We start from the raw sequence: 24432 nt of genomic DNA, 5'->3' as shown, positions 1-24432 counted from the left end.
GGTACCGCAGCACACAAGATGACCAATGTTTAAGACTTCCTCGCCTTCAAGCAGGCTTCAAATCCTGCGTTCTGCTCACCCAATGCGAGCCATTACGCAGGCTAATAGCTACGGGCGTGTAAACTGAAGTTGAACATGACGCGAAACAGCATATCACTGAGCAAGACAGCCGCAGCACTACACCGACTGCTCTAGTTCTTACTCTCGGACAGCCATGTTGGATTTCAGGTAGCGCCCCCTATAGACCGTGAAAGTTGCTTATAGCAGCAACGTACTGCACCGTAGCTTGAACTTAAGCTTATCCTGTTTCCCCCCAACTACTGTCGTGTAGTAGTGGGGTTTACTTGCCTTCTCACGCCACCTCCCCTTCTCTCATATGGGAACTGCCTCTTCACGTCCCTCTCCTCCTCACTACAGTTCTATCTCCGTCCCCTCTGGCATCGCACGTTAGTAGAAAGGGAAGCGCTGCAGTGTCTGCAATGCTTCTGAGGGTAGTCACTGATAATTACAGCTGTCAAGTGGCTAATATGGCAACGGCCAGGGAGCTACAGACGACATTGCGCACATTTGACGCCGAAGGGGTGAAAACGAGCTTCTCCCGTCGCCTTTCCTCTCATACTCGCGTCCCCCCCCCTACGCGGTGTGCGTGACAGACGCACACAGCGTCTGTCAGACAGCCTCTCGCGTGAAGCGGGAGGCCATCACCCGGATTCTCGTCGCGATGCAGCGGGCCGGGACGAGTTATCATTGGTGAGCCAGCCACAGGAGGCCCGTGTGCGGATGCCTGCGTCTCGCTCTCGAAACCCGCGCGCGGCTGGGCTTAGCTGCTCCGCGTATTCCGGCCATGGTGGCCGCTGCTGCTTCGTCGGTCTCTCGTCTAGCTTGACCTCCGCGGCGTGCAGCGTTGGCCGCGCAGGCCGCTGCCGCGGCTTACTGGCTCGGGAAGCTCGTACTGCTATGACACGTTACTAAAACACTTTTCATTTGATTTGTTTAAGTTTAGGTTGTGTGAAAGTTAGGTTAGGCAAGGTGCCTTGGCGACACTAGTGTGATAGTCCTGCCATATTCAGTGTCTTCAAGCATTTGGTCCTGAAACAATGAAAATGAGGAATAAATGCGAGCAATCTAAAATGATTTTTCAATACTTATGCTCGCGGCTCTCGCAGAGCTCACCTCCATAGATTGCAATACTTTGAAATGATGAAGAGTACGCAAGTGATTTCCAGGGCGATTACTTTACAACCATTGTATCCGCCCACCCAGACAATTTATTTAAAGTAAGCTGTCCCACCCGTTCACACGTAGCAACATTAAAAGATATAAAACATATGTACATCGTCAACGCAGACGGAATAAGAGATGGTGACATAACTGACAATACATTCAATTTATTTTTAAAGCCATGAGTTTGCCACTAAACACTCCGCCTCATGGTGCGCCAGACTCTTTGCTAAGTGGTCTTGAAAAAGCACTGCCAACTCTTATACAGAATGTGTGGCCAGACAAGTAGCTTTCAGTGGTGTTCAACTTGCTATCCCGGGCACGAAGTGCCTACAGATATTGTCAAATTCTAAAGCATTATAAGCTATCATAGGGTTTCGCTGCGACTGAAAAATAATAACACGTCCGTAATGTTCGACTCAACGTGTAGTAGATGGACGCTTATCCAATTGCGCTCCCTATTTTTTGTTGTTGTTTATTGCTCTTCAAAAAGTGAAGCAGACGCCGATATAACGTTTGAACTTGTATATAGGCAACTCGTCAATGCCACTGGCGGAGGAAGACGCGAGACTCCTCTTTGAGAACTGGAATCGTGACATCTTTCCAAGCAGGCAGGACGCACCCTGAAGAACGTGAGTTTAAAACAGACAGGAGAGCTTTTAAAGTGTCATTCTGTAAGTCACTTACTTAGTAAAAATCATTTGACGACTTCCTCGAGCTGAGTTATTACGGCAGTTCAGGGATGCCTGGAGATCGGATAAGTGAAATGAATGGTTTTCTGCCTCCTTTGGTGCTTATTTTCTTTGCAAAGGCGCTCTTCTACTGGTCGTTTATATCTAAAGAATGCTCAAAAATTACTGCAAGCTAGAGACCAGTTGAAAACGTTTGCCCAGAAGCCTGTTCGAAGAGGCTATCTACCAAAGTGATTACCAAAGCTACTAAAACATATATACATCGTCAACGCAGACGGAATAAGAGATAGTGACGTAACTGACTATACATTCAATTTATTTTTAAAGCCATGAGTTTACCACTAAACACTCCGCCTCGTGGTGCGCCAGTCTCTTTGCTAAGTGGTCTTGAAAAAGCACAGTTCCTTTTGTTTGGTTCGAAGAGGCTATCTACCTAAGTGATTACAAAAGCGGGGTTTCACTGCCGACCTTTGATTCTTTTATCTCTATTTGATGCTTCTCACTTGTTTGTTCGAAAGTTCACAGATGAGATATGATTTTGCCAACTTTCTCTCTTAAGCCTGTCCACTTGAGATTTCCTAACACTTTTACAAGCTCAAATTATTTACGTTGTCCGCAGTTCCAGAATCACGAAGGCGGCCCCATACATTGTGTTGCCACTTGCGCACTGTGGTACAATCATCGTTCCAACACAGATCTCGTCGTTTCGTCTAGTCACTCCTTTTTGTTTGTGGGATGCATGTACATGCTGCATCAATACGGAGAGCTGCGAAGTTTGCAACATCATATCCTGTGCTTAGAGCGGAGATGTCAACCCACGACAAATTTGTGAGTTCTCACAAAAGCTTTGAACCTTCCCCCTAGAAACGTGTGAGGAGCATTTATCCTGTTTTGATTTCTTCAGCACTATAGAAGGGAATTTTTTCAGTAACGCTGCACTGGGGGCAGGTTATTAGCGTTGGAGCCGCTATGCTCAAATCTATGGAAGAGTATGTCCTGCAAGCACTACTGCGAAACGCTGGCTATTTCGTGTTTAACAGGCACGCCCAAGTGGCGAAAAGAAAATTTCCCTTCAATGGGCCACTGGCACCGCAACAGATTTTCCCCCAAAAGAGGGTAGCCTTGGCTGCTCCTACTGTTGGGTCGGCCGGCGACACCCGCGCTGTAGGTGCTTTTTCTGCAAATGATGGCGAGATACGCTGCCGTGGTTGCCTTAAATGGACGTTTTGCTGTACTTTTATTGTTATTATCTTGTTTTCCTTCCAGACTACACATGGCGTTATGTATGATGCACTGGGGCACAGCATCACAGTGATCGGCATTTCACACAAGTAAGCCGCCCTCGGCAGCACTCAGAAGCGTGGCCAAAGCTGTGGCACGCCTGATTTGAATGCATAGTTGCAATACCGTATAGTGAAATACCACTTGAAATACCGTCTGCGAGAGACTTCTGCACAAAGAGAGGAGAATTCATTCTGGTTTATCCTGTTTCTCGCTATGAATTTCATGAAATTCCATGAGTGCTTCGGTGTCCTTTAAACATAATTTGTGGGTAACATCGGTGTGCGCCCTTTTTGCAGAGACGATCAGTTAAAAAGGGCTTAGCAGATCCCACGAAGTATGTCGTATATTTGGCGACGATACCAGTCACCCACCGTCGAGCCCACCGAGAGGGGACCACAGGGCATGTCGTGAAGCAAGCACTAGAAGTGCAATTGTCGCTATAACCATATTGGCTATGACCAAGGCTGGTTGCCGCACACGAGGTTAACAACGCAGGTCGTCCGTGAAGATGATAACGGAGAAAGGAAGAGTAGACAGGAGATATGTAGCAAGTGGATAGGAAAGTGAAAATAAGGAGGAAAGTTAGGATAGGGCGGCCATCCGATTTTCCTCGGGTGGGTCAGCGCCGTGGTGCCGTTTACCCGAAGCGGAGCGCAATTACGTTTGCTGCCTGCGCCGAGAGGTCTTGAAGGTCCACACATATGGATCCTGCTCAACGTCCAGGATCCGCTTCTCGCCGGACACGGCTAAGCCTCACGCGGCTTACGCGGGAGGTTGGAATAACCGTGAGCTCGGGTCCGTGTTGTCGCAACACACCGATCACCTGCCCAAGCCGATACCGCTACGGGGCATTCTAAAAGCTTTCCATTTACTACAACAGTTTCTAAAACTAGCCGAAGTGGCTAAGCGGCTATGGCGTTGCGTTGGTATAAAGGAGATTGCTGCCACCTTTCGATGGGGGTGGAAATCAATAACGCTGGTGTACCGTGCGTTGGAATAACAGCAGAGCAGAGGAGGATGGCGAACCGAGTTCGCCATCCTCCTAGAAGCTGGGCTACCCCGGTAGCCGGCTCGACTGCGAAGCTGCAGCTGTCTGCCTGTTTTTCCCTTCCTACAAAAGCTGTCCAAGGTGTTGCGAAATAAACAGGCGGAAGTTAGGCGCAACCTCCCTCCCCCATCCACCTTTCATGTTTTCATATTTCGGACTACGGCGTTTTTCACAATCATATAGGGATTTAGGGAGACTGGTTTGTAAAAGAATCGGCGCCAGCGAATCGTCGTACTGCTGTTCTGACGAGGATAGTTCCTCGTGCACTAGGGCGCTCACTAAAACATAACCGTAAGAGAGGCCATTAGACCAGTCTCGTATTAAACTATCCATAATTCGACGTTCTTTGCAAGAGAAGCGCCTTCATTGCCTAGTAACATTCCTGATGCCCCGATATGCATCAGTGTGCGGGACACTAGGACTCCTTCCAAATTTTCATGGATTCTCAGGATATCCCAGGCACGTGGCGACAATATTTCAACCGCATCTCGCCGAATTTGCTTTTTGTTTGGAAAAACAAAAACAAAGCACACTTAGCGCGAAGCAGTGGCTGCAAACCCACAGAATGCATCCAAACAAACAAAATGCATTGCGAACAGAACCCGTGCATGGCGTTGGCCTACTTCACTGTTTCCCGCACACAAACACGCTTGCCCTCATTCGGCATCTCCAATATTCATGTTTCGATATTGCAATGGCGCACGGATTTGTGACGAAAACGAAAACACTACTTACCCGTGAGCGCTATGTCCAAAAGGCGGCCTGCGATAAAAGGGAAATGTTTGAGATCAGCGCATCCAGTACAGCAGCACCATCTCACAAATGCGTTCATTCCGGCGCATTCAATGCGCTGTCTACGCAAGCTCATGAGGATGGATGCGCGAAGACAAAGCAGCAGTGATGATGGGTACACAATACCAATCAGGAACCCGGAACCGCTGGAATTCTGTGCGAGTCATCGACTCGATAGGCCCGATATTTTGTGAGACAAACCACTGCTGAGAGGTACGATTGAAAATATATTTGAGGCTTCTGGTGACACAGAATTATTGCACAGAATGAAGGCCATGATAGCTTGCCGCCAGCGAGTAAGCAGACAACAGCTAATGACGCGTTGCCGAACGGACCTTCCTATGTTGTTGTCTTCGCGCGCGTCAACCCCATGCTTGTTTCGTTTCAATAACACGATTAAATTTAAACAACGTCAGTGTGCTTAGCCGTGCAACTGAAGAAATGCTTCAGACTGTTGCAAGCGAAGATAAAATATTTAGAGCAGACACTAGAACAGAGTGCGTAGCTGAGCAGTGGGCGGTCGAGCAGAAATTCAAAATACGTCAGCAAATCAACGAGAAAATGTCTATACAATTAAGCAAAACAAGGAATCTATTCGTGGCAGTGGTAAATGACTTCCACAACTTTGTTATCAGCAAAGCAAAGCATTAAGTTTATAACGTCCTGCAGGGGCCCTATAACGTAAAGCTATTCCAATATGTTTTTATTCCAATCCCCTCACGTCACATTTGCGTAAACGCCGACGCATGCATCGGGCGGGGACCAGCAGCGTTGCTTGAAGAGCCCAACCAAATGCTCTCCCCGTTTCTAGGAGGTCACTTGTTTGCTTTCGAAACGAATGACATTGCCGACATTGAGCGGCTGACTGTCTAATTCTCTGACAAGAGGCCAGGAGCACGCGCAAGTGGAGGATTTCGATGGGGCCGAGCGAGCACAGTGAATATAGATAACCAGATGAAGAGGGGGGTGCCGGCGGTCTGCGACTGGTCCGCTTTCCCTTACGCAGCTTGGGGTGGCTCGTCTAAAATCGCAGTGGCGTGCAACGGACAGTTAAACCCGAAGAAACCTCCTCCAGCTCCGAGTTCGCCATCCTCCTTGAAGTTGGGCTTCCCCGGTAGCCGGCTTGATTGCAAAGCTGCAGCTGTCTTGTTTTCCTCTTCCTACAAAAGTTGTCCAAGGGGTTGCGAAATAAACAGGCGGAAGTTAGGCGCAACCTCCCCCCCTCCCAAACCGCCTTTCATGTTTTTTTTCTCATGGGTTTTATTCTCGCGCGTGTGGTTCCCACCAAAGATTCTTGCCGGCCATATTTCAAGAAAACAGCGTCATTTCGCGGAGTTCGAGGCTATGTGCTTAATCAACGTTAAAGTAGTCAGGATTGACGAAAATACGATCTATGCGTCTGGATTATCAGAGAGTTAAAGCACACCGCAAGGGGGCTATGGGCGCTCACTGCATTCATGTTGCCGAACAGTTTACGAGTTTCCCGCAGTTACATAGCTCGCTTAAGCAGCATCTTGAGGAAACAAACACGTTTGCACGATTTACACCATGCTGAAAGCGTGTTACTTGGCTTGTTCAGATGTTGCAGTGGCTATGGTGTTGGGCTGCTGAGCACGAGGTCGCGGGATCGAATCCCGGCCACGGCGGCCCCATTTCGATGGGGGCGAAATGCGAAAACACCCGTGTGCTTAGATTTAGGCGCACGTTAAAGAACCCCAGGTGGTCAAAATTTCCGGAGCCCTCCACTACGGCGTGCCTCATAATCAGAAAGTGGTTTTGGCACGTAAAACCCTAAGTATTATTATATTATTAATCTTGTTCAGATGTTGAGATGCTCGGTTCAGGTACTTACCAACTTTGGCGGAGATAACTAATTCACGGACCAAAAGGTAAGTCCTGAGAGAACGCACATCCTTAATGCGGGCCAGTGCAGACCTGTTCCTGCATAAGCAGTTGGATAACCCACATGAGCAAATGTGACAACATGATGCTCGGAAAATTGTGCCGAGAAACGCCTTATTTGTATGCCCCTGAATCTTGCATCCAGTGGGTGGATGTGGGTTCTGGGACCACAGCACTACACAAAAAAAAAAACGGATCTATGAACAGTTTCACAAGTATTCGAAGAGAGTGTAGTGTCAAAAATTTTCGATCCAGAACTTTATCGCTTTGCCATTTTTACCCTGCCGTAAGTTAGTACTTCGCACGTGAAATTGGGCACGACTGGTTCAGTGCAGTACAAATACCAAGCATCTATCGCGCTGCAATAGTTGTGCCTGTGCTGCTGAATTCAATAGATGCCCTGATATCGGAAGTCACGGTTCAGCTGGCATATGAAATCAGAGAAGCTGAGGCTATGCGTGATTCGCAAAGGCCTGCAAGCTGAGCGTCTATAGCTAGCATATATGTATGTTTTGACGTTTATGAAATAGAAGTGCCTTTCAATAGCTTCACTTGTATATAGCACACGATGTTATTTTTAGTATTTTTTGCCAGTTTTCACCGCAGTGTTGAGGCCTTTACGTTCACTTTGAGGGAAATCATCAGTATTAATTTACGCGCATTCTGGCAACGTTACATATTATCCGTATTTATTTGGAAGGATGCATTATGTCTTTCGTATTGCATAAAACCAATACTAATCTTTTGCGTACAGTCGAGTCGATGCTACCATACCGTGCAATGGGTGTAGCAATTAGTCAGGATACCAGTAAGCTCCTCTTTGCCTGGAACCGCAGGCAATTCTATGTACTGTCACAAAGAATAGTCCAAGTTTTCGGACTAGGGACCGTAGTCTAGAAAAATGTTCTATGTAATTTTACCATAATTTTACGCTAATACTTATTAAAATTCAATATAACGAAGTAGCTAAAATCGTCAATTTGCTTCGTTATATCAAAATTTAGTTGCGTTGTAGACAATTGATTGCAATACAAGATTTTATGTCAGTCGAGACTTTCGTAACCATTTCCAAAAGTGTAAATAGTTGAGGGTATTTGTGCCATGTATTCATTTCTGACCACTTTCAAACAGAAAGCCAGTATTGTAGAGAAGTGCCGCTTTAGGCCCTTAGCTTAGGTACGTGCTTGAGCTTGATGGTGATACTTCACCGTCGGGCGAGCACAATGAGAGCGCCTTTATGAAGCAGCCATATCGCTTGCTTCACACTCGACCGACGTTGAGGTGTATAGATACGTCACATAAGGGCGTCTGCTACACTCGTGCGCGCTAAATCATCGACAGTTTCGATTTTCGGCGTGTAGGTGTTCAGTATTTTAAAAATATATTATTGGGTTATAACTGCGCACCAAAACCACGATACGATTACGAGGCACGCACTAAGAAAAAAGGGGGGCGGGGGATTTTTCTGCTTATTTGGTCACCTGTGGTCCATCACAATCACCATCAGCCAAATGTCACCGCCGAAGCCAGCATCAAAGCCATAACCACAAGCTTTGTAGCGGAAAGCTGGGCCCCTACTTACTGAATTATAAAGTACGGAATTAATTTCTCTGAGGAAGGCAGCAGCATAAAACTTTCTTTCTTTCTTTCTTTCTTTCTCTCTTTCTTTCTCTCTTTCTTTCTTTCTCTCTTTCTTTCTATCTCTCTTTCTTTCTTTCTCTCTTTCTCTCTTTCTTTCTCTCTTTCTTTCTTTCTTTTTCTTTCTCTCTTTATTTCTCTCTTTCTTTCTCTCTTTATTTCTCTCTTTCTCTCATTCTCTCTTTCTCTCTTTCTCTCTTTCTCTCTTTCTTTCTTTCTCTCTTTCTTTCTTTCTTTTTTTCTTTCTTTCTTTCTTTCTTTCTTTCTTTCCATTGCTAAAATACAATGACGGAGGCTAACATAAAAGCTGCAATGAGGCAGCGTGAGGTGCCCTTAGCCCGCGTGTTATATGGTGGCAGTGAGTAGCGCAATCGACCATACGCAAAGAACATTACATATAAATATTAATTACGATCATCAATCAATTCAAGAGAATTTCCTATAACGGAACAAACTAAAAAGGAACAACGAAATGGGATAAGGACAAATAGAAGCAATGCAGATAGTACGCACCACCACATTACATACACTTGGCAATACGTAAATAAAAGTGAAAATGGCGTACACTTGACGATGCATAATTAAAAGTGAAAAGATACGATGGTCGATTAATATTGGAATAATTAAGGTAAAGAAAAGGACGAGCAAAAATTATGTTATTACGAACATTTAACAAGACACACATGTGAATACAAGTGAAAAAGAAATTACGCTTGATTCATTATTTAGGAGAAGGTTCTGATAAGTAACGACAGTTCTGAACGTGTTATGTTAATGATGTCAATGCCAGCGTCATGTAATGAATTAAGCAGTCTGGGTAATTTATTTTTCGTCATTTTCAAACCGTAGTTGGTTCTTGAGGGGGGTATAGACTAATATTCTCCGTGACGGGTGATGTAGGTAGCTGTATTTTTTTGCAACCAAGCAATTTCATTAAATACGCTGTTTTCAGAGTTTGAGTTTGAGTGCCATATACGAAGGAGAGAGCGGTTGTATAGAGAGTAGATTGTAGGTATGCTGTATTGTTTAAAGAGGTGCTCACTGTGACTGTGATATGGCACGTTTGCAATGATACGTACGATCTTTTTCTGTAGTAAGTGTAATTTCCTGAGATTAGTTTCAGATGTACCAAGTTGTTGTACTTGAATGTATCACGAAGGTAACGAACTCCTGCGTTGACGGATTGCATCTAGCCTGGAGATCAATCGCCTAGCATAATTGGAGCTATGTTGACTACCTCTTGTAAATGGAAATCTATGCCTAATGGGGCATGAGCAGATCTAAGGAAATCGATTAATTATTGCATCTTAGGTTTTTGCGAAACATTTTCTGTAAGAATGCATAAAGAGTGTTACGAAAAGCGTTCCAAATTCTTGGGGCTGCTTCCATGCCGGAGGTGTAGACTACATGACTCGAATGGGGCTATAACTCGTAACCTGCGTCTACTACATGCCTTATAAACTAAATCGTTGCGATTCCTTACAATAGAAGACAGGAAACGTAAAATGCGAAACTTTATCTTTCGAATTTCTGGACACTGTACCGGTTGTTGCAGGTAAGGCACTTTGGCTGCGCCCTGTAAGGAGTCAATACACGGAGCAACATCACAGGACAGCGAAATATAGTACAGATGCCACATTTAGAATGGGAGAACCAAGCGAGAGCTTTTACCAGGTATTCCTGCGGAATCGCATATATTGGAGCTCTAAGGCTTACCACTATTTAAAACAAAAGCGTCCTCTCGTTGCGTTCAACTGGCACTGGCATATTGTACAAAAATTTCTCGAGTTCAAGAGTCAAGCATAAGAATCGTAAGAACGCACAGTGAGAATTGCAACCACGAACGGAAGGCGCAGGTTGACGACGCAGAAAAATAATCGATTCAACCTGAGAGAAAGAAATCGAGTCAGGCCGGCCATTTGATGCGTATAGCGGGTACACAGCAGTCAATCGGATGTAGATGCCGCAGTCAGACACATAACGAAAAGAGAAGTCTCAATTTTAACCGCTGAATTTGGACAAACCCCGTTCCTAAGGAGCAAACACTACCTGCATTGGAAAGCATACGTGTTAAGCAGAGAAGTTAAAGGGAACTCGTCTCTAAATCGCCTACATCCTAACGGCGCTTAAGGCCTGTTCGGGCTAAGTATGGAAAGGATTGTACATAAATGGTGCAAAAAGACTGCGCCCTTTCACTGGACTTGGAAAGGACGCCACATATTATCGAGGGGATATATTATCGCATTGCAATTTCATAATTATTCCACTGCATCGGCGCAATTATGCGTTACGTTTGCATAAACTGAGCTGTAATATTTGAGCACGTATTAGGCGACACTTCTAAAAATAACTTTTACATCAGAGGTAATTTCGTGAATCCAATTTATTCGCAATAGAAACGAGAACACGCGCATTAGCAATCGCTCCTTGTTTTCCTCTTGTGGGTGAATTTGCTCTTTCAACAAGACACGCACGTCTTAGTACAATTTCTTTTCTTTTTCGTACTACTTTGTTAAGTGTCCGAAGCATATTTGGTCCTTGAGTGTCCACTGTTTCTGCGAAACGTAAGTGTGGAAACGACTCGTTGGGAACATTTCCACTGCCTTTAACCAGTAATCACCCTGATGCTTAATTATTCGCTTATTCTCTTGCCCCCTGGTTGGAAGGTAGAGAATTGAGCGATAAGAACGCGATCAAGGAATGTAGTTGTTTGCTCTGACGAAGGCAAGGTCTTTGTCAATGCGCTCAAATGTAGCTGCAGCGTTTATTGCTCGGCCAAATGGTCAGCTTAGCTTCCAGAGTATCAAAATTTAGACAATGGATGTATGCCGTTTCTTATCGCTGTGCTACAAATCTCCCTCTGAGCAATACTAAATACTAGAGCAGTGTATGCTGACGCCATTATATAGCACGTTCACGCCCCAAACCCACCTGCACACATTCTGCACATTAGTGGGCGATTCCTCACCTAGAATATATTGCACTACGGAAATCACATGCGTACATGGCCGATATTTAGTGCAGTACACAACAAGCTCTAGGACGCCGCCATCTATGAATAATTCTGGCCAACGGATTTTGACGCGACAGCGTTCAGGGCACCTTGTCCCAGAAAAATCTGGCGCCTTAGTCCCGCATCCGGCGACCTGATTTCCGCGTCGAGCGTCGACTCTGGTTTCGGTACGTGAAAATCATTTCGAACCAGGCGTACCCTACCAATCTTTTTATCACCAAACATGCTCATTCCTTGTCTTTCATTCTTTAGAAACGTATTTCTCCGAATTTCGAGAATGACAGCCCACAAACAAAGGTCACAAGAAAAATTGACTGCACGTACCTTTTATATTAGATATTCTGAGACAGAAATATTAAAAGCTCGAAGCAGTGTCAGGAGATTGGCCCACGTAAGACGCTGCGTTTCTGCCAGAAAGCTCGCCTTCGTGTATAGCGTTCGCCGCCAGCGTTCCCCGGTAAACAACACGGTTACATCGGCTGCATTTGCCGGGGCGCGTGAAAAGCAGTCAGGGATGTTTGAATGCTATCGTCGTTCAACTTTTGAAGGCGAAGCTTATGCATCCTCAAAATTTCTAAAGAAAGTACTGCGAAAATAGGACTGGCCTTCGCTAATGCATCAGCCTTAACATTCACTGTCAACATATCAAGAGTTTCCGTTGTAGCTTTTAACCACGTTGAATATGAAAAGAAGCAGATAAAATTGACATAATTATTTATATGCTATTTCAAATTAGGGATTATCATTAGCTTTTTCTCGTGTGGATTCAGAAATCCGGAGATTTCTCACTCATAATAAATAATATAGCGCTGGAGGTGGTTATCAGGCTCGTTCTGCTATTGGGAACCATGCTGAACGTAGATTTATTTTTTGTTTTGTTTTGGCAACAGTAATTCACGGTATTCGCACGGTGCGTGTCTTTTCCAGAAGTCATTCTATACCTGCCGGCCGTGCAGTGATATCGCAGAATTAAGTGGCGCGTATTTTCAATCGCTGGCTTTAAATGGCCGAGGCCAGCTGTAGGTTCCAATGAAAATTTTGATTACAGGAACACGGTACGTAAGAATAATACCAAATATAGATGATTATATGAATTTAAATACCTTGTCACCGTTCAATAGTTTGTAGCCCACGTGAATTGCTCCCACCATTTTTGAGCACACCACCGTCAGCAAGAGCGCCAAGGCTGTCGTCAGTGCTTCCCAGGAAACAGAGCACTCGCACTGCGAGTGTAAGAAACAGCTGTTTCTTCATTGCATCAACGCAAAAGAAAGAAGCAGCAATGTTATTAGCGCTTGAATTAACGCTGTCATAGAACGCGCCTTAGGATACAAGTAATCAAATCTGTTGCATCGACCGTTTCGTCTGCATATTATTTAAGAGCAATCACTCCCGTTAAGGTTCAATAATCTTTTTTACATTCTACCGCATACCGCACATTGCGAATGCAATGACAACACGGCCACTTCATGGCGTTGAGTGTTGTAGAAGATTCATGTGGCATACGACCACCATACACGCATTTTCACGTACATGCAAAAAAGCCTAGAGGATGTCACAAGCAAAGAGAAGGAGATTCTTGAATATGGGAAGGAAAGGTTGGGGTAAAGTGCAGCGCAGTAACTGTCTCTCAGCAGAGGACACCTCAACCGCGCTGCACAGGGGGTAGGGAATGAAAGTAGGGGGATCGAAGCCTGAACGCCCCACTTATTGCACAAGCAAAGACGAAAAATTAGACGCTAACAAACTGTGGGAGGGGGGTGCGACTGAGAGTCATTCTAAGAATGACCCTGGCTATTCCGCCGTTCCTACCGGAACCCGTCATGGTAGCGCAGCGGCTTTCGTGTCGCACTGCTAAATCCCGAGAATGAGCCATCAAATCTCAGCCGTGCCGGCCCCATTGCAATGGAGGCGAAATACAAAAACGCCGGTGCATCATGTATTAGTCGCACGTTAAAGAAACCAAGGTGGTCAAAATTATCGTTCCGGAGTCCCTCACCAAGGCATGCCTCGTAATGACATCGTGCTTATGTGCATGCCCACCCTAAGAGTGAGTCATTTTTTTCGCGGCTGGACCAAAGAGCATTAGAATTACGTGCGAAAGAATGGCCTTATGTGTGAGGCGGGATGCCGCGTTACCTTCTTCACCATGCTCTGCTTTCAGAACAGGCAGATAGCAAATTGCAGAAGACATTTGTTGTAGCAGTGACATTTAGTTACTTGTTGCTTAATTGTGTGATTTGGCTAAGAATTATGTTAGCCGGTACGCTTGGGTCTCGGCCGGAGCCCTTTGCTGTACAGCCACAGCACTGGAGCAGGAGGCGGGCGGTGCAAGAAAACAGGAAGGCTGTCTTTCTTAAACGTTCTATTGAAACAATGATGTGGGGCGCGCAAAGGCGCGCGCAGATGTAGACGCTGTGAAGGACGATGAAGCGCGTTAGCTGCACGTTCTTCATCTGGCCCGCCATTAAAGATTCAGTATTTTTTCAGCCTCCGTCTTCACCCTACCTAACATTTTTTGGAGGAGGTGCGGGGTACATGCTACCGTTCCCAGGTCGAACCCCGTCTACAAGCCCAGTACGAAGTCCAGTCGAGTTGACTTCTGTTCACGTAGGGAGGACCCGTCGACTTCAAGGACTACAGCCTCAGCACGAGCGTCTGAGGATGAGTACATCAGTTCTATCTAACTCAACCGCACCGTCCGAGGTCATCCTAAACCAACAGCGAATCCCCAAATCCTTTCATGCAGACGCCTTCAAGGATACTGAAGACTGGCTCGATCACTTTGAGCGTGTCGCCGAATTCAACGGCTGGACTGCGGAGTGCAAGCTACGCAACGCCTATTTTGCCCTCTAGGACTATGCATGAGCGGACATGGCTTGAGAACCATGAGGCGACCCTATCGACATCGGAATGAATTTCAACTGTAACTCTCATACAAACCTCGATCACAACGAAGGAGCTGAATCTGCAATTTAGGTGACGATACTGGGGCTGAACGAAAGCGTCGCAGTGTTTGGGAAAGAGACGTGCCGACTTTTCCGATGCGCGGATCTGTCCATGCCGGAAGAAAAGGAACTTGATGCGCGGTGTCATGCAAAAGTCATTCGATGGCCTGATACGCAAGCCACCAAAGACCGTTGCAGAGTTTCTCACGGAGGACACATCAATGGTAAAGGTACCGCAGCAGCGAACAAGGCAGTATAACCGCGACGTGTCGACCCCATAGCGCGACCCTCTCGCCCATCACGCTTGTTGCTTGAGAAGAGCTCCAAAAGCTTCATGCGGCTCCGGCTTCGGTACCACAACTTCCTCTGGCTGAAGTCCTCCGTGAGGAAATCAGACAGCCTGTCCAAGCCCCAGAGCAAAGTGAGACACCACATCATGGTGTACAGCAGCCACAACCTCTCGTGTCGTATGCGGAAGCTGTGCGAAGTTTTTGTCCCCGACTTTCCGCATTGTGAGTATCGTCCCGGACTTTCATGGTGCTTGCGCCGTTGAACAAGCGACTGCCGACTTCAGGCCTCGCAGCACGCCACCCATAGCTGACGAACGACAACCCCTCAAGAGTGACGTGTGGCGACCGCAGACCGAAGGCCCTTGTGTTTTCATTGTGGGGAAGCCGATCACATATACAGGGCATGTCCTTAGCGCCGAGCGGGATGCCGTGTACTTTCACCTAATGCGCCCTGCCCGCGCAATGGCGAGCGCCCCTTGGAGATTGGAGCCTACCTCGCCTTAGTTTGCTCCACGATTCGGGGAACCCCAGTCACCATTACCCGCCTGAAACAGGGCTTCCAGCCCCCTCTTCGCCCTGAGCGCAACCAGTCGTCGCTCACCCGTCCTGGCGCTCGGGAAAACAAGAGTAGCGCGCCGCGCGGATCTGAGGTCGCTGACGTTACGAACGCAGAAGATCCTCCACAACGACGAGCACGATATGACGAAATTCAGACGCAGAGAAAGTGTTGTTCAGTATCAGTACCTTGCGGCGTACCAGTTACCATGGATGACCAGAAAGTCACGGCTAACAAACTTTATCCACGAGTATGGGCATGTACTACGAGGAACGACAATCAAATTTGTTCGCGAAATTATTGATCTTACTGACATTGGCACATGAGAAATCATCTCAGCAATTTGAGTTACTCAGCCTAAAAGAACGCACTGAGCCTCATGAATGAATTTTCTGACTGTTTTTCAACGTCGTCCGAAGTAGGACGCATGTCCATCATAAAGTTCCCCATTATTACGGACGAGTCAGCACATCCTGTTCGTCCGCATCCTTACAGAATGCGTCAAGTGGAAAGGGAAGTGATCAAGCAGCAGGTTAAAGAGATGCTCCACGACGACGTCCTCCAGCAGTCCACAAGCCCGTGGGCCTCCACTGTAGTGGTAGTAAGAAATAACGTCAACACGCTAGGATTTTGTGTTGATTACCAAACGCGATGTTTATCCATTGCCACGCATCGACGACGCATTAGACCGTCTACAACATGCCAAGTTTTTTTGTTCGTTGGATCTTATATCCGGGTATTGGCGAATCGAAGTTGATGAACAGGATCGTGAAAAAACAATTTATGACACCTGACGGGCTTTATGAGTTCAAAGTTCTCCCTTTCGGTCTCTGTCCCGCGCCTGCCACCTTTCAGCGTATGATGGATACCGTCCTTGCTGAACTCAAATGGCAAACCTGGCTCGTATATTTGGACAACGTCGTCCTGTTCTCGAGAACGCTTAACGAACATGTCGTGCCACTCAAGAACACCCTCGCTGCCACCCGTACTGCCGACCTCACAATCAAACCTGAAAATGCTACTTCGGGTTCCAAGAGCTCGGGTTCCAAATTAAGACAGCGAAATCTAAGGTTACGCGGCTGAAGGCAGTTTGTTGTGTATACCGTGGCGTTTTTTACAATATGCGACCACCGATATGTGGCCACCACGGCCTGCGTAGAACTAATGATTTCTAGCTCCATAGATCAACGCAAATGCAGATCGTTTACCGCTGCGGGCGGGCTGCAAATTTTATAATTGGTCCAGCTTGTTTACCAGCTTCGCATCTATTTTTCTCAGGGCAAGATTTCCATCGAGAAAGTAGGCTTGAGAAACATTTCGTTCAGTTCATCGGACTGTGTGCTCGTTAAGTAATATTACCGCCCGCGTCTTATAGAAAGAACACAGAATGTGAGAAAAACTAAATCCCTGTATATATGTCGGCCTACTCCCTGTGTCCCCCTTTAGCGCATCAATAACTAATACCAATCTATTTTTATGGTACACTTTCCAAACGCACGTCTCGAAACAATGCCTGTCGACCTCGGAAACTCGTTCCAAAGGTATACGACTTGCTAACACACCGGCTACGATTCGTAAACTGTATTATGTGCAGCAAAGCGCTCTTTGGTTGATCCATTGTGATTCCCCGTAAGCAAACTTGTCGACGATAAAAAAGGCCTTAATTTTGGATGAACACGTGACCAACCTGAAGTATTCAGGCAGTGTCTGTCAAGTGACTGGTGTTCCGCGCATGTCTTTAGACCTTTAGACACACACACAAACACAAGAAAAAGGATTTTCGCCACTGTGGTCAACCCTTCATTTAGTATGCCCAACGGTGAAACAAACACCAGTAGATTGATGTCTCTCTCGTATCGCGGCAGGTGAAGCTAAATACTGAATACTGCACGGCCACAGCTATTACCCTTGACCGATAACGATAACAATTAGCGTTCTAGCCGCATATTTTAACAGGCCTAACTAGGAGTCATCAATGTAGTGTCTATCGCCTTATCGTCGCCCTAATCGCCCTATCGGAGAGTGATAAATCGCCCTATCGCCCTGCGATAGGGCGATTTCCTTTGACGATTGTTGTTTTACATTGGTAATACGAAGGCGAATGAGACCATATTCCGTAAAGACCGCTTGGGCGTATGGAAAAGAGTTACAGCATGCATGGAATGAAGTTCACTGATTTACGTCTGTGGCTGACATCAAGAAGATCATGGCCGCTCACCTTAAATACTCATGCTATGCCTTCTATGCTATATTTAGCCATATTTCATCACTTTCTTCCGAAGCTTTCATATGAATGCTCTACGAGGCTTGGTTAAGTATCCTTGAATGAGAAAATTATTTCTTGTTACATCATCACGACTGCTATCACTGCAGGATTCATTCCAACAGCGCCGCAGTGTTGCCGTCACACGAGGCGCTTTCCGTAGGGCAGTGTGTATTGTCTGTACTCCTCCGAACCTGCAATCATAGACCCTATCTAAGCGAACCGCATCATTTCGGTTTATGATGGAGGTGTAAATTCACTGTACGATTTCTAACTTACGTGGAGCTGGCTTCAGGATGGTGGTTGTTGTCGATCCTTGTTTCACCACCTCGGTCGTGGTAATGGCTTCGGTGGTAGTCTTGTCCACAACTAGAAAGCCGTGTGCAATGAATTTTAGTGAGCGCTATTCGTCATAGTCTACAAGCCTAACAGCCGGCTATTAACAATGCGGATGTTACCGCTGAAATATCATTCGTGGAATTATTGCATGCCCGGATCAGCTAGCTTCACTGTCGGTACCACAGAAGACTACCTCATTCCACCCTTCCCCATTCCAGCCTCTTTGTGACGACACCTCTAAACACAATACAAATTCTATACAAATATAATTTTCTGCTAGCTGATATCTTTTTAACGGCGCTACAGTTATGAAGAGGATGATCAGGTGGAAGGCGTAGGCTGCAGCCAGATCTAATTTTGCAAGAAACCTTGCCAGCAATTGCTTAGCCCGAGCGCATCCTTTTGCGAATGTTCGTACTCGTTCATATGCGCATGGTGACGTGTCAACGCACTACTGACAAGGACAGCGTGCCATGTCATGTGGGTCCGCACATTTTTCTTGTTCTTGCCTAGATTGAAAAATTAGGCGCAATACGCAGCCTTCGTCAAAGAAAGCCTATTTAAAAATGTAAAAATAAAAACGGCTACATTTGTGGGGGCTGTAAACTCTACATACGAAATCAAGCAGCCGCTCCATTTTAGCGAAAACCTGCCTTGAAAATAAAGTGGCGATAACCTGTTGCAAAAATGAGCTCAAAACAAGTACTGTGACAAGAGCGTTTCACGCGATTCTTAAAAGGCCCCTCACCAGTCACAATAGCAAATTTCCGTTATACGCTGGAAGTTTTTACACGTCCTCTAGGTAGGGTTCTGCTGCAAAAGTTTTCAGATCGGCTCATTAATAGCCGAGATATAAAGGTTTCAGTGCTGCGAACCCATCATTTCCGCAGGCGGGCTCCACTGCCAAGCAAGACGCTCTCTCCACTCGGTCCGTCTAGCCTCCGCAAGCAAAATTCCTGCCCTGCGTTATCCCATACCGCACCTCGAGGATCACGTGACGCAAACGTCACAGGCCACACCTTTATTTTTGTATCAGGTTTTTTTTCAGCACAATTTTGCACCTGTGCACAAGGACACGTGACTAGCGGTATAATTCAGTGCTACACGAATATTAAGGCAGAAGAAGCGGATCGCAGAGCATGATTGCGCGCCGGAACACGGTAGAAAATGGCATGGTTTCGCCACTTGCGCACATGAGTACACGACCGTGGGAACAAGCAGACGAAGCGGAAGTACATCCGTCTTGCTCCGGTGCGAAGGAAAACAAAAAAGCACTCAGACATTCCGTTTGTGTGCTTCATTATTTCTCTAAACTTCAATTCGTCAATCCAATCAATAGATCACACAAACAAATGTTGCCTCGAATAATTATCGAAGTCACGAGTCACTATGAGCGACGTCACACTGCGGACACGAGCACGTAGGCGCAGGGACACGAGGACGCAACCGTCCGGCTTGGAGCGCGGTCGCTGCGACAGAATTTGAAATTTCATTGTTTACGCGGCGTGTAGCGATGTAATCCTTTGCAAATACAATCGTTAGCGCGCATTGTGTGCTCCGCGTTTCTCAGCTCAAAATGGCCAGACCTGGTGAGGGACCCTTTATAAAGCGGTATGTCGGACACATAGGTAATTTTCTCCCTGCCTCCATTTTTATGCACTCTCACGTCGCTTTAGGAGAGGCGGCGGTGGTGGCCAAGGCTCTCTAGATCCACCGGCACTTCAGCCAACAGTATATATGGAAGTGTTTGAGAAGTTCCAAAGTTTGGAGGGCGGGAAACAACTCCCGAAGCAGCCTTGTAGGAGTTAAAAGCGTGCTGGAAAATATACTAATGACGTGTCTGTCCAGGTACGGGAGAACGGAAAATGGATTGCTCGTTCAGGGGGGCTGGACGATGCGGCCACTGCATTAACGGGCAGTAAGATTTTTGGAATCTATATTATGTAACGTGCCCAGGAACACTTGGGCATGGGTGCTGGTGCAGGGTAAAATAGAAACATAGAAAGTTATATATGTATAATGGCTACGGCCAAAAGGTAGGCGATAGAAAGATAGCATGAAAAGCCTAATTACTTACTTCGTAATGACAACAATAGAGCAATAACACTTTTTGAGAGACGGGGAACATGTACAGAAAAAGATAAACTATAAGGAAAGAGGTGACTGCAGTTAGAAAAATGATTCAAGAGAAAGTGCGAATCTGGGAAGAAAAAGAAGACGAGACTGACAGACAGCAGCCAGGAGAAAATGACAGTTGTATAGAATTTGCATTGCAGTGAGAGGCGAGTGTCGGCACAAAGAGGCTGGAATGTGAAAGTGTGGAATGCGGTAGTTTTCTGCGGCACCCGAAGTGAAACGGAAGCTAGTTGATCCGGCCATGCGATAATTCCACGAATGATTTTGCATGGAAAGGGGACGCTGGTACGGCTGCGTCCGCAGCTAAGCGGCGAAAAGTGTAGGTTGGTCATTCGCACCCGAAAAAGTTGGTGCGTGAGGTCAGAAAAAGTTGTTTAGAGGTATACTCAGGAAATTTTTTCTGTGCACGCTTAAATATTACGCTACTCGAGCTGCTTGTGCCATTACACGCCACTCATCCGTATTAAGATAATGCCGGTCAAGTGATGTGTACAATTCAAGGGAAAAAAGTGGGGTTTCGAATTCTGTAAGCCTTCTGACGGAACCTGGAGCGTGCAGGTTTTGTGGTGCTGCGCGCTCAGTGAGGTCGTTCACCTCCTTCATAAATTAAGCGGTCTAAACATATAATACCTTCCCTTAAATAAATGGATTCGCACCTTTCTGACCTCTCGTACTCAATTTGTAACCACTAATTACGTTAACAAACCTCCAGCTCCAGTTGAATCAGGCCTCCCGCAAGTGTCTGTGCTCGGTTCTTTGTTATTCTTAATTTATAATGAAGCCTTGCCCACTCACGTTTCCTCCAACGTTTATCCGCTGAGTTGCTCTTATACTGTCAAATATCTACTCTCTAAGACATTCTGGGAATTAAGGAGGATCTCAGTAACATTCCTGATCGGTGTCGTTCATGGCACATAGAATTAGATATCAAAAAGTAAGGCTACCATGATTTCCTGTTCTACAATGATCTGCACCATCTATGCGCCCATCCCTCTAGAATGTGTTACATCATACTGATGCTTGTGGCTTCACATTGCCGATAACTTTTCAGGAAAATTCATTTTGAATACACAACCTCCATGGCCGCTCGTAGAGTGGGATACTTTGGACTGAAATTTGCCCTAGCGCTATCTACGTTGAAACTATTATTCTATGGAACTTACATTCCTCCACAGCTTCAGTACGCGTCATCAGTAACGGACCCTGGAGATGACACCATCATACAAACCCTACAGTCTTTCCGTATAACGTCCTACACATATGCAGTACATTTTCGTTCATGCGCAAGGTGCTGCATATAAACGGACCTTCAAAGGATATGGTGCCTGATAATCTCTGCGGCGGCAGGCTAGGGCCTCTATATAACTTTTATAATCAGCGCTTCAAATATGGCGGCGAAAAACCACGCTGAAGCGCTGAGAGGGCGTTACAAAGCAAAATGTGCAAGGAGCGGTGAGAGAGACGCTGTGACGGAGAAAGAAAAGCGAAAGGCAAAAGAGGAGAATGAGGAGAAGTCGTCGCCTCTGTATGTTGCTTTGATGGCAGAGGAGGAGGAGGAGGAGGAGGAGGAGGAAAGACTGCGCCCGCCGGGAAGGAGCAAGAACATGGCGTATGCCGGCGGACGAGGGGATTGTTTTCGACGCCATTTATCGTCATACACCTGTACCGGCTACGTTGTGCCCTGCGTTCGTGTTGTGAAGCCATCTGGCCGCGTCGATCGACGCTCTGCGCGATGTCGGCGTTGCTCAACTCTACCTATGGTACCGGAAACAGCAAGAAGCCAGGGTAACTTCGACAACTTGCGGCAGTGCGGCCGCCACACGGGGGATCAGCGGTGGTGGTCCGCCATCTGCGCTGCAGCGGTGGGCCCACGAGTGAAGGAACCAAGGGGTGGTGGCGTTCTTGTTTTCATGAAAAAACAGCATTCCTTGTTACCAGCTCCCGAACAATTGTACTCACAAAATTATGTGTGTTCACATATCCGTGCCTACGTGCACATGCATACTCATATCTTGTTATCGCCCACCAGATTGTGACCGTTCCTTTATCGACGAACTTAACACTGTCGATTCCGTAGGTCTATTTCTGCTTCCCACACGTTAAGCTTCCCAAATGCTTAACTTCTGCCATTGCATTATTATGAGCCAGCATGTAATGAATCTCGGTTATGTAAACATCTGAACGTGTAGTACTAATACGGACGTGCGCATTGAAATTTCGGCGTGTGAACTAGCTATAACTCCAGGCGTTGTTCCGCTTCAGTTTCGTTCAACTATATCATTGCTGGCGGTTCTTTCTCCTTGCATAGGCAGCTGTTCTGTCGTTGAATTTGTCAATGTTGTAGAACGACGGTTTTGTTTTAAACAATATTCTGGAGCTTTAGGAACTTTCTCCTGTATAGTGTGTCGATTTACGTGAGTTTCTGGATATGTCGCATTCGTTCAAGTCAGAGCCCAATTTAGCTCCAAACTAGCTTCAAGAGAAAATAATTCCGACGACGCATCAGCTCCGAAGTGTCCCTTTGCACAAGAAGCAACATTTGCCACAATATCGCTATTCTATCACAACACAACATTCACAATATCACAACATTTGCCATATCGCTTGGAGATGAGCAGTGCAGCCGTTGCTTTTAGAAGGGGCGAAGTTCTCTGCCACTGGCAATACCGAAAAAATTATAGTTTTCTCTACTTGCGTCGTTTCATAATGTCAGAAAGCATCGCTGCATAACTGAAAGCTATGAAAGAACAACATATCAGCAAGTTGGACATTTTGCTTTTGTGTAGTGATTGCTGTGTAATGTTTATTTTCGGCTATGACGGACTCACTAGCCCCAAAATATGCCGTAATAAGACCTTATTTATGAACTTGTTTCTCGAATTATCAAATTTCTACAATATCCTTCTGGTCAGCTAATTTAGTTTTCATTCTCTACAGAATTAAAATGGGAGACGTCGACACTAATAACGCCGTCAAAGAAAGCAGAACCCCTGGTTCACAAATGCAACAATAGAGGGGGTCACATCACTAGTAATATGTCAATACTGCAATTTTGCTGACAGGCCAACGACATGTCGTATAAGTCACTTTTCTGGCTACAAAATGTGCTCTGCACCCACAGTGACTCGGGCTCATTGGCGTGAAGCTTAGCTGATCGGATTGTAGTCAAAGTATACCGAGTTAGAGATTGGGCGGGTGGACTGTGCTGCCAATTGATGGTTCATGCGTACAGGAAAACTGAACAGCGAAACAATCAGCGACTGCTTGCACTTCTCCACCACAAGAGTTCAGGAGACGGAAACGATGTTCACGTTTGCTGGAGCACCCACGGAAAGGTCTTTCGATGTCCGCCAGCAAGTTAGAGGCGCTTCTACAATGATTCATTGTGGGAATTGTGATTCTGTTGTACAGGTGATTACCGACTGACCATAGCAGAAGGAATTTCTCTAACAATTCTCTTGACTCGGGAACCGACTCTTCGCCCTCTTCACGCTTTAGAGCAGTTATGTGTTCAACAGAAAATCAACACGGAAGTTTATATCGCTTGGGCTTGCATTGGGGGATGCTGTCATGGATACCATTCAGAACAAGCTCAGCAAATCAATCAGTTTGCGAACGTCGCACATGCTATTCACTAGAGACCAATCAACCATAGAAAAAAAGACTTGAAAAGCTTAGCTTAGTCAGATTTCAAAACAAAGCGGGAAACTTACTGACCCCATTTGAGCCTTTATGAGTTAAAGCTGACAAAGACTCTGGCATCTGCAGCAGGCGGTGTCCGACCCGACCCGACCGACAGACAATGTCATGGTGCAGAAAAACCCTGTCGTCAGCTGCCAACGCGTTCCATGGTAGATGCTTACATACTAAATTGAAAATACAAGAGTGGGTCAGAGAAAACCGTACCACATAGCACTTCAGTGTCATAGCGTACTACTACCTCCAAGTCTCCTGTGAAAGGATCTGGGTCCCAGCATCTTTCAAACAAATCCATCAAGAGTAGTTCTGCCTATGCGTCGAGCACAGAATATCCGCAAGAATCGCTGCTGCACATATTCGATAAGCATCTTAAAATACACTTGCACAGGGTTCCACTCTACAAAAATGAATAGAAGGTGGAGTTGAACGAGCGCCCAACAGAGGCTGTGTTACCCGCCGTGGTTGCTCAGTGGCTATGGTGTTGGGCTGCTGAGCACGAGGTCGCGGGATCGATAGCCGGCCACGGCGGCCGCATTTCGATGGGGGCGAAATGCGAAAACACCCGTGTGCTTAGATTTAGGTGCACATTAAAGAACCCCAGGTGGTCAAAA

The 24432-nt window shown here is 46.2% G+C and overlaps 1 protein-coding gene across 1 annotated transcript in view; it reads right to left on the bottom strand.

The window, feature by feature from the left end:
* Nucleotides 1-24432, bottom strand: part of LOC142592671 (uncharacterized) — a 473797-nt gene that overhangs the window by 312317 nt on the left and 137048 nt on the right. The window contains exons 6-9 of the mRNA XM_075704237.1: nucleotides 17927-18016; nucleotides 12702-12813; nucleotides 6890-6978; nucleotides 4981-5007 (exon numbers count right to left, since the gene is read on the bottom strand). Coding sequence (XP_075560352.1) covers nucleotides 4981-5007; nucleotides 6890-6978; nucleotides 12702-12813; nucleotides 17927-18016 — 318 coding nt within the window. The remainder of the gene's footprint in view (nucleotides 1-4980; nucleotides 5008-6889; nucleotides 6979-12701; nucleotides 12814-17926; nucleotides 18017-24432) is intronic.

The sequence above is a fragment of the Dermacentor variabilis genome, chromosome 9 (assembly GCF_050947875.1).
Source record: "Dermacentor variabilis isolate Ectoservices chromosome 9, ASM5094787v1, whole genome shotgun sequence".
Classification (NCBI taxonomy): domain Eukaryota; kingdom Metazoa; phylum Arthropoda; class Arachnida; order Ixodida; family Ixodidae; genus Dermacentor; species Dermacentor variabilis.
Note: the sequence above shows the minus strand (reverse complement) of the source record. Positions and strands in the feature narration are given on the sequence as shown.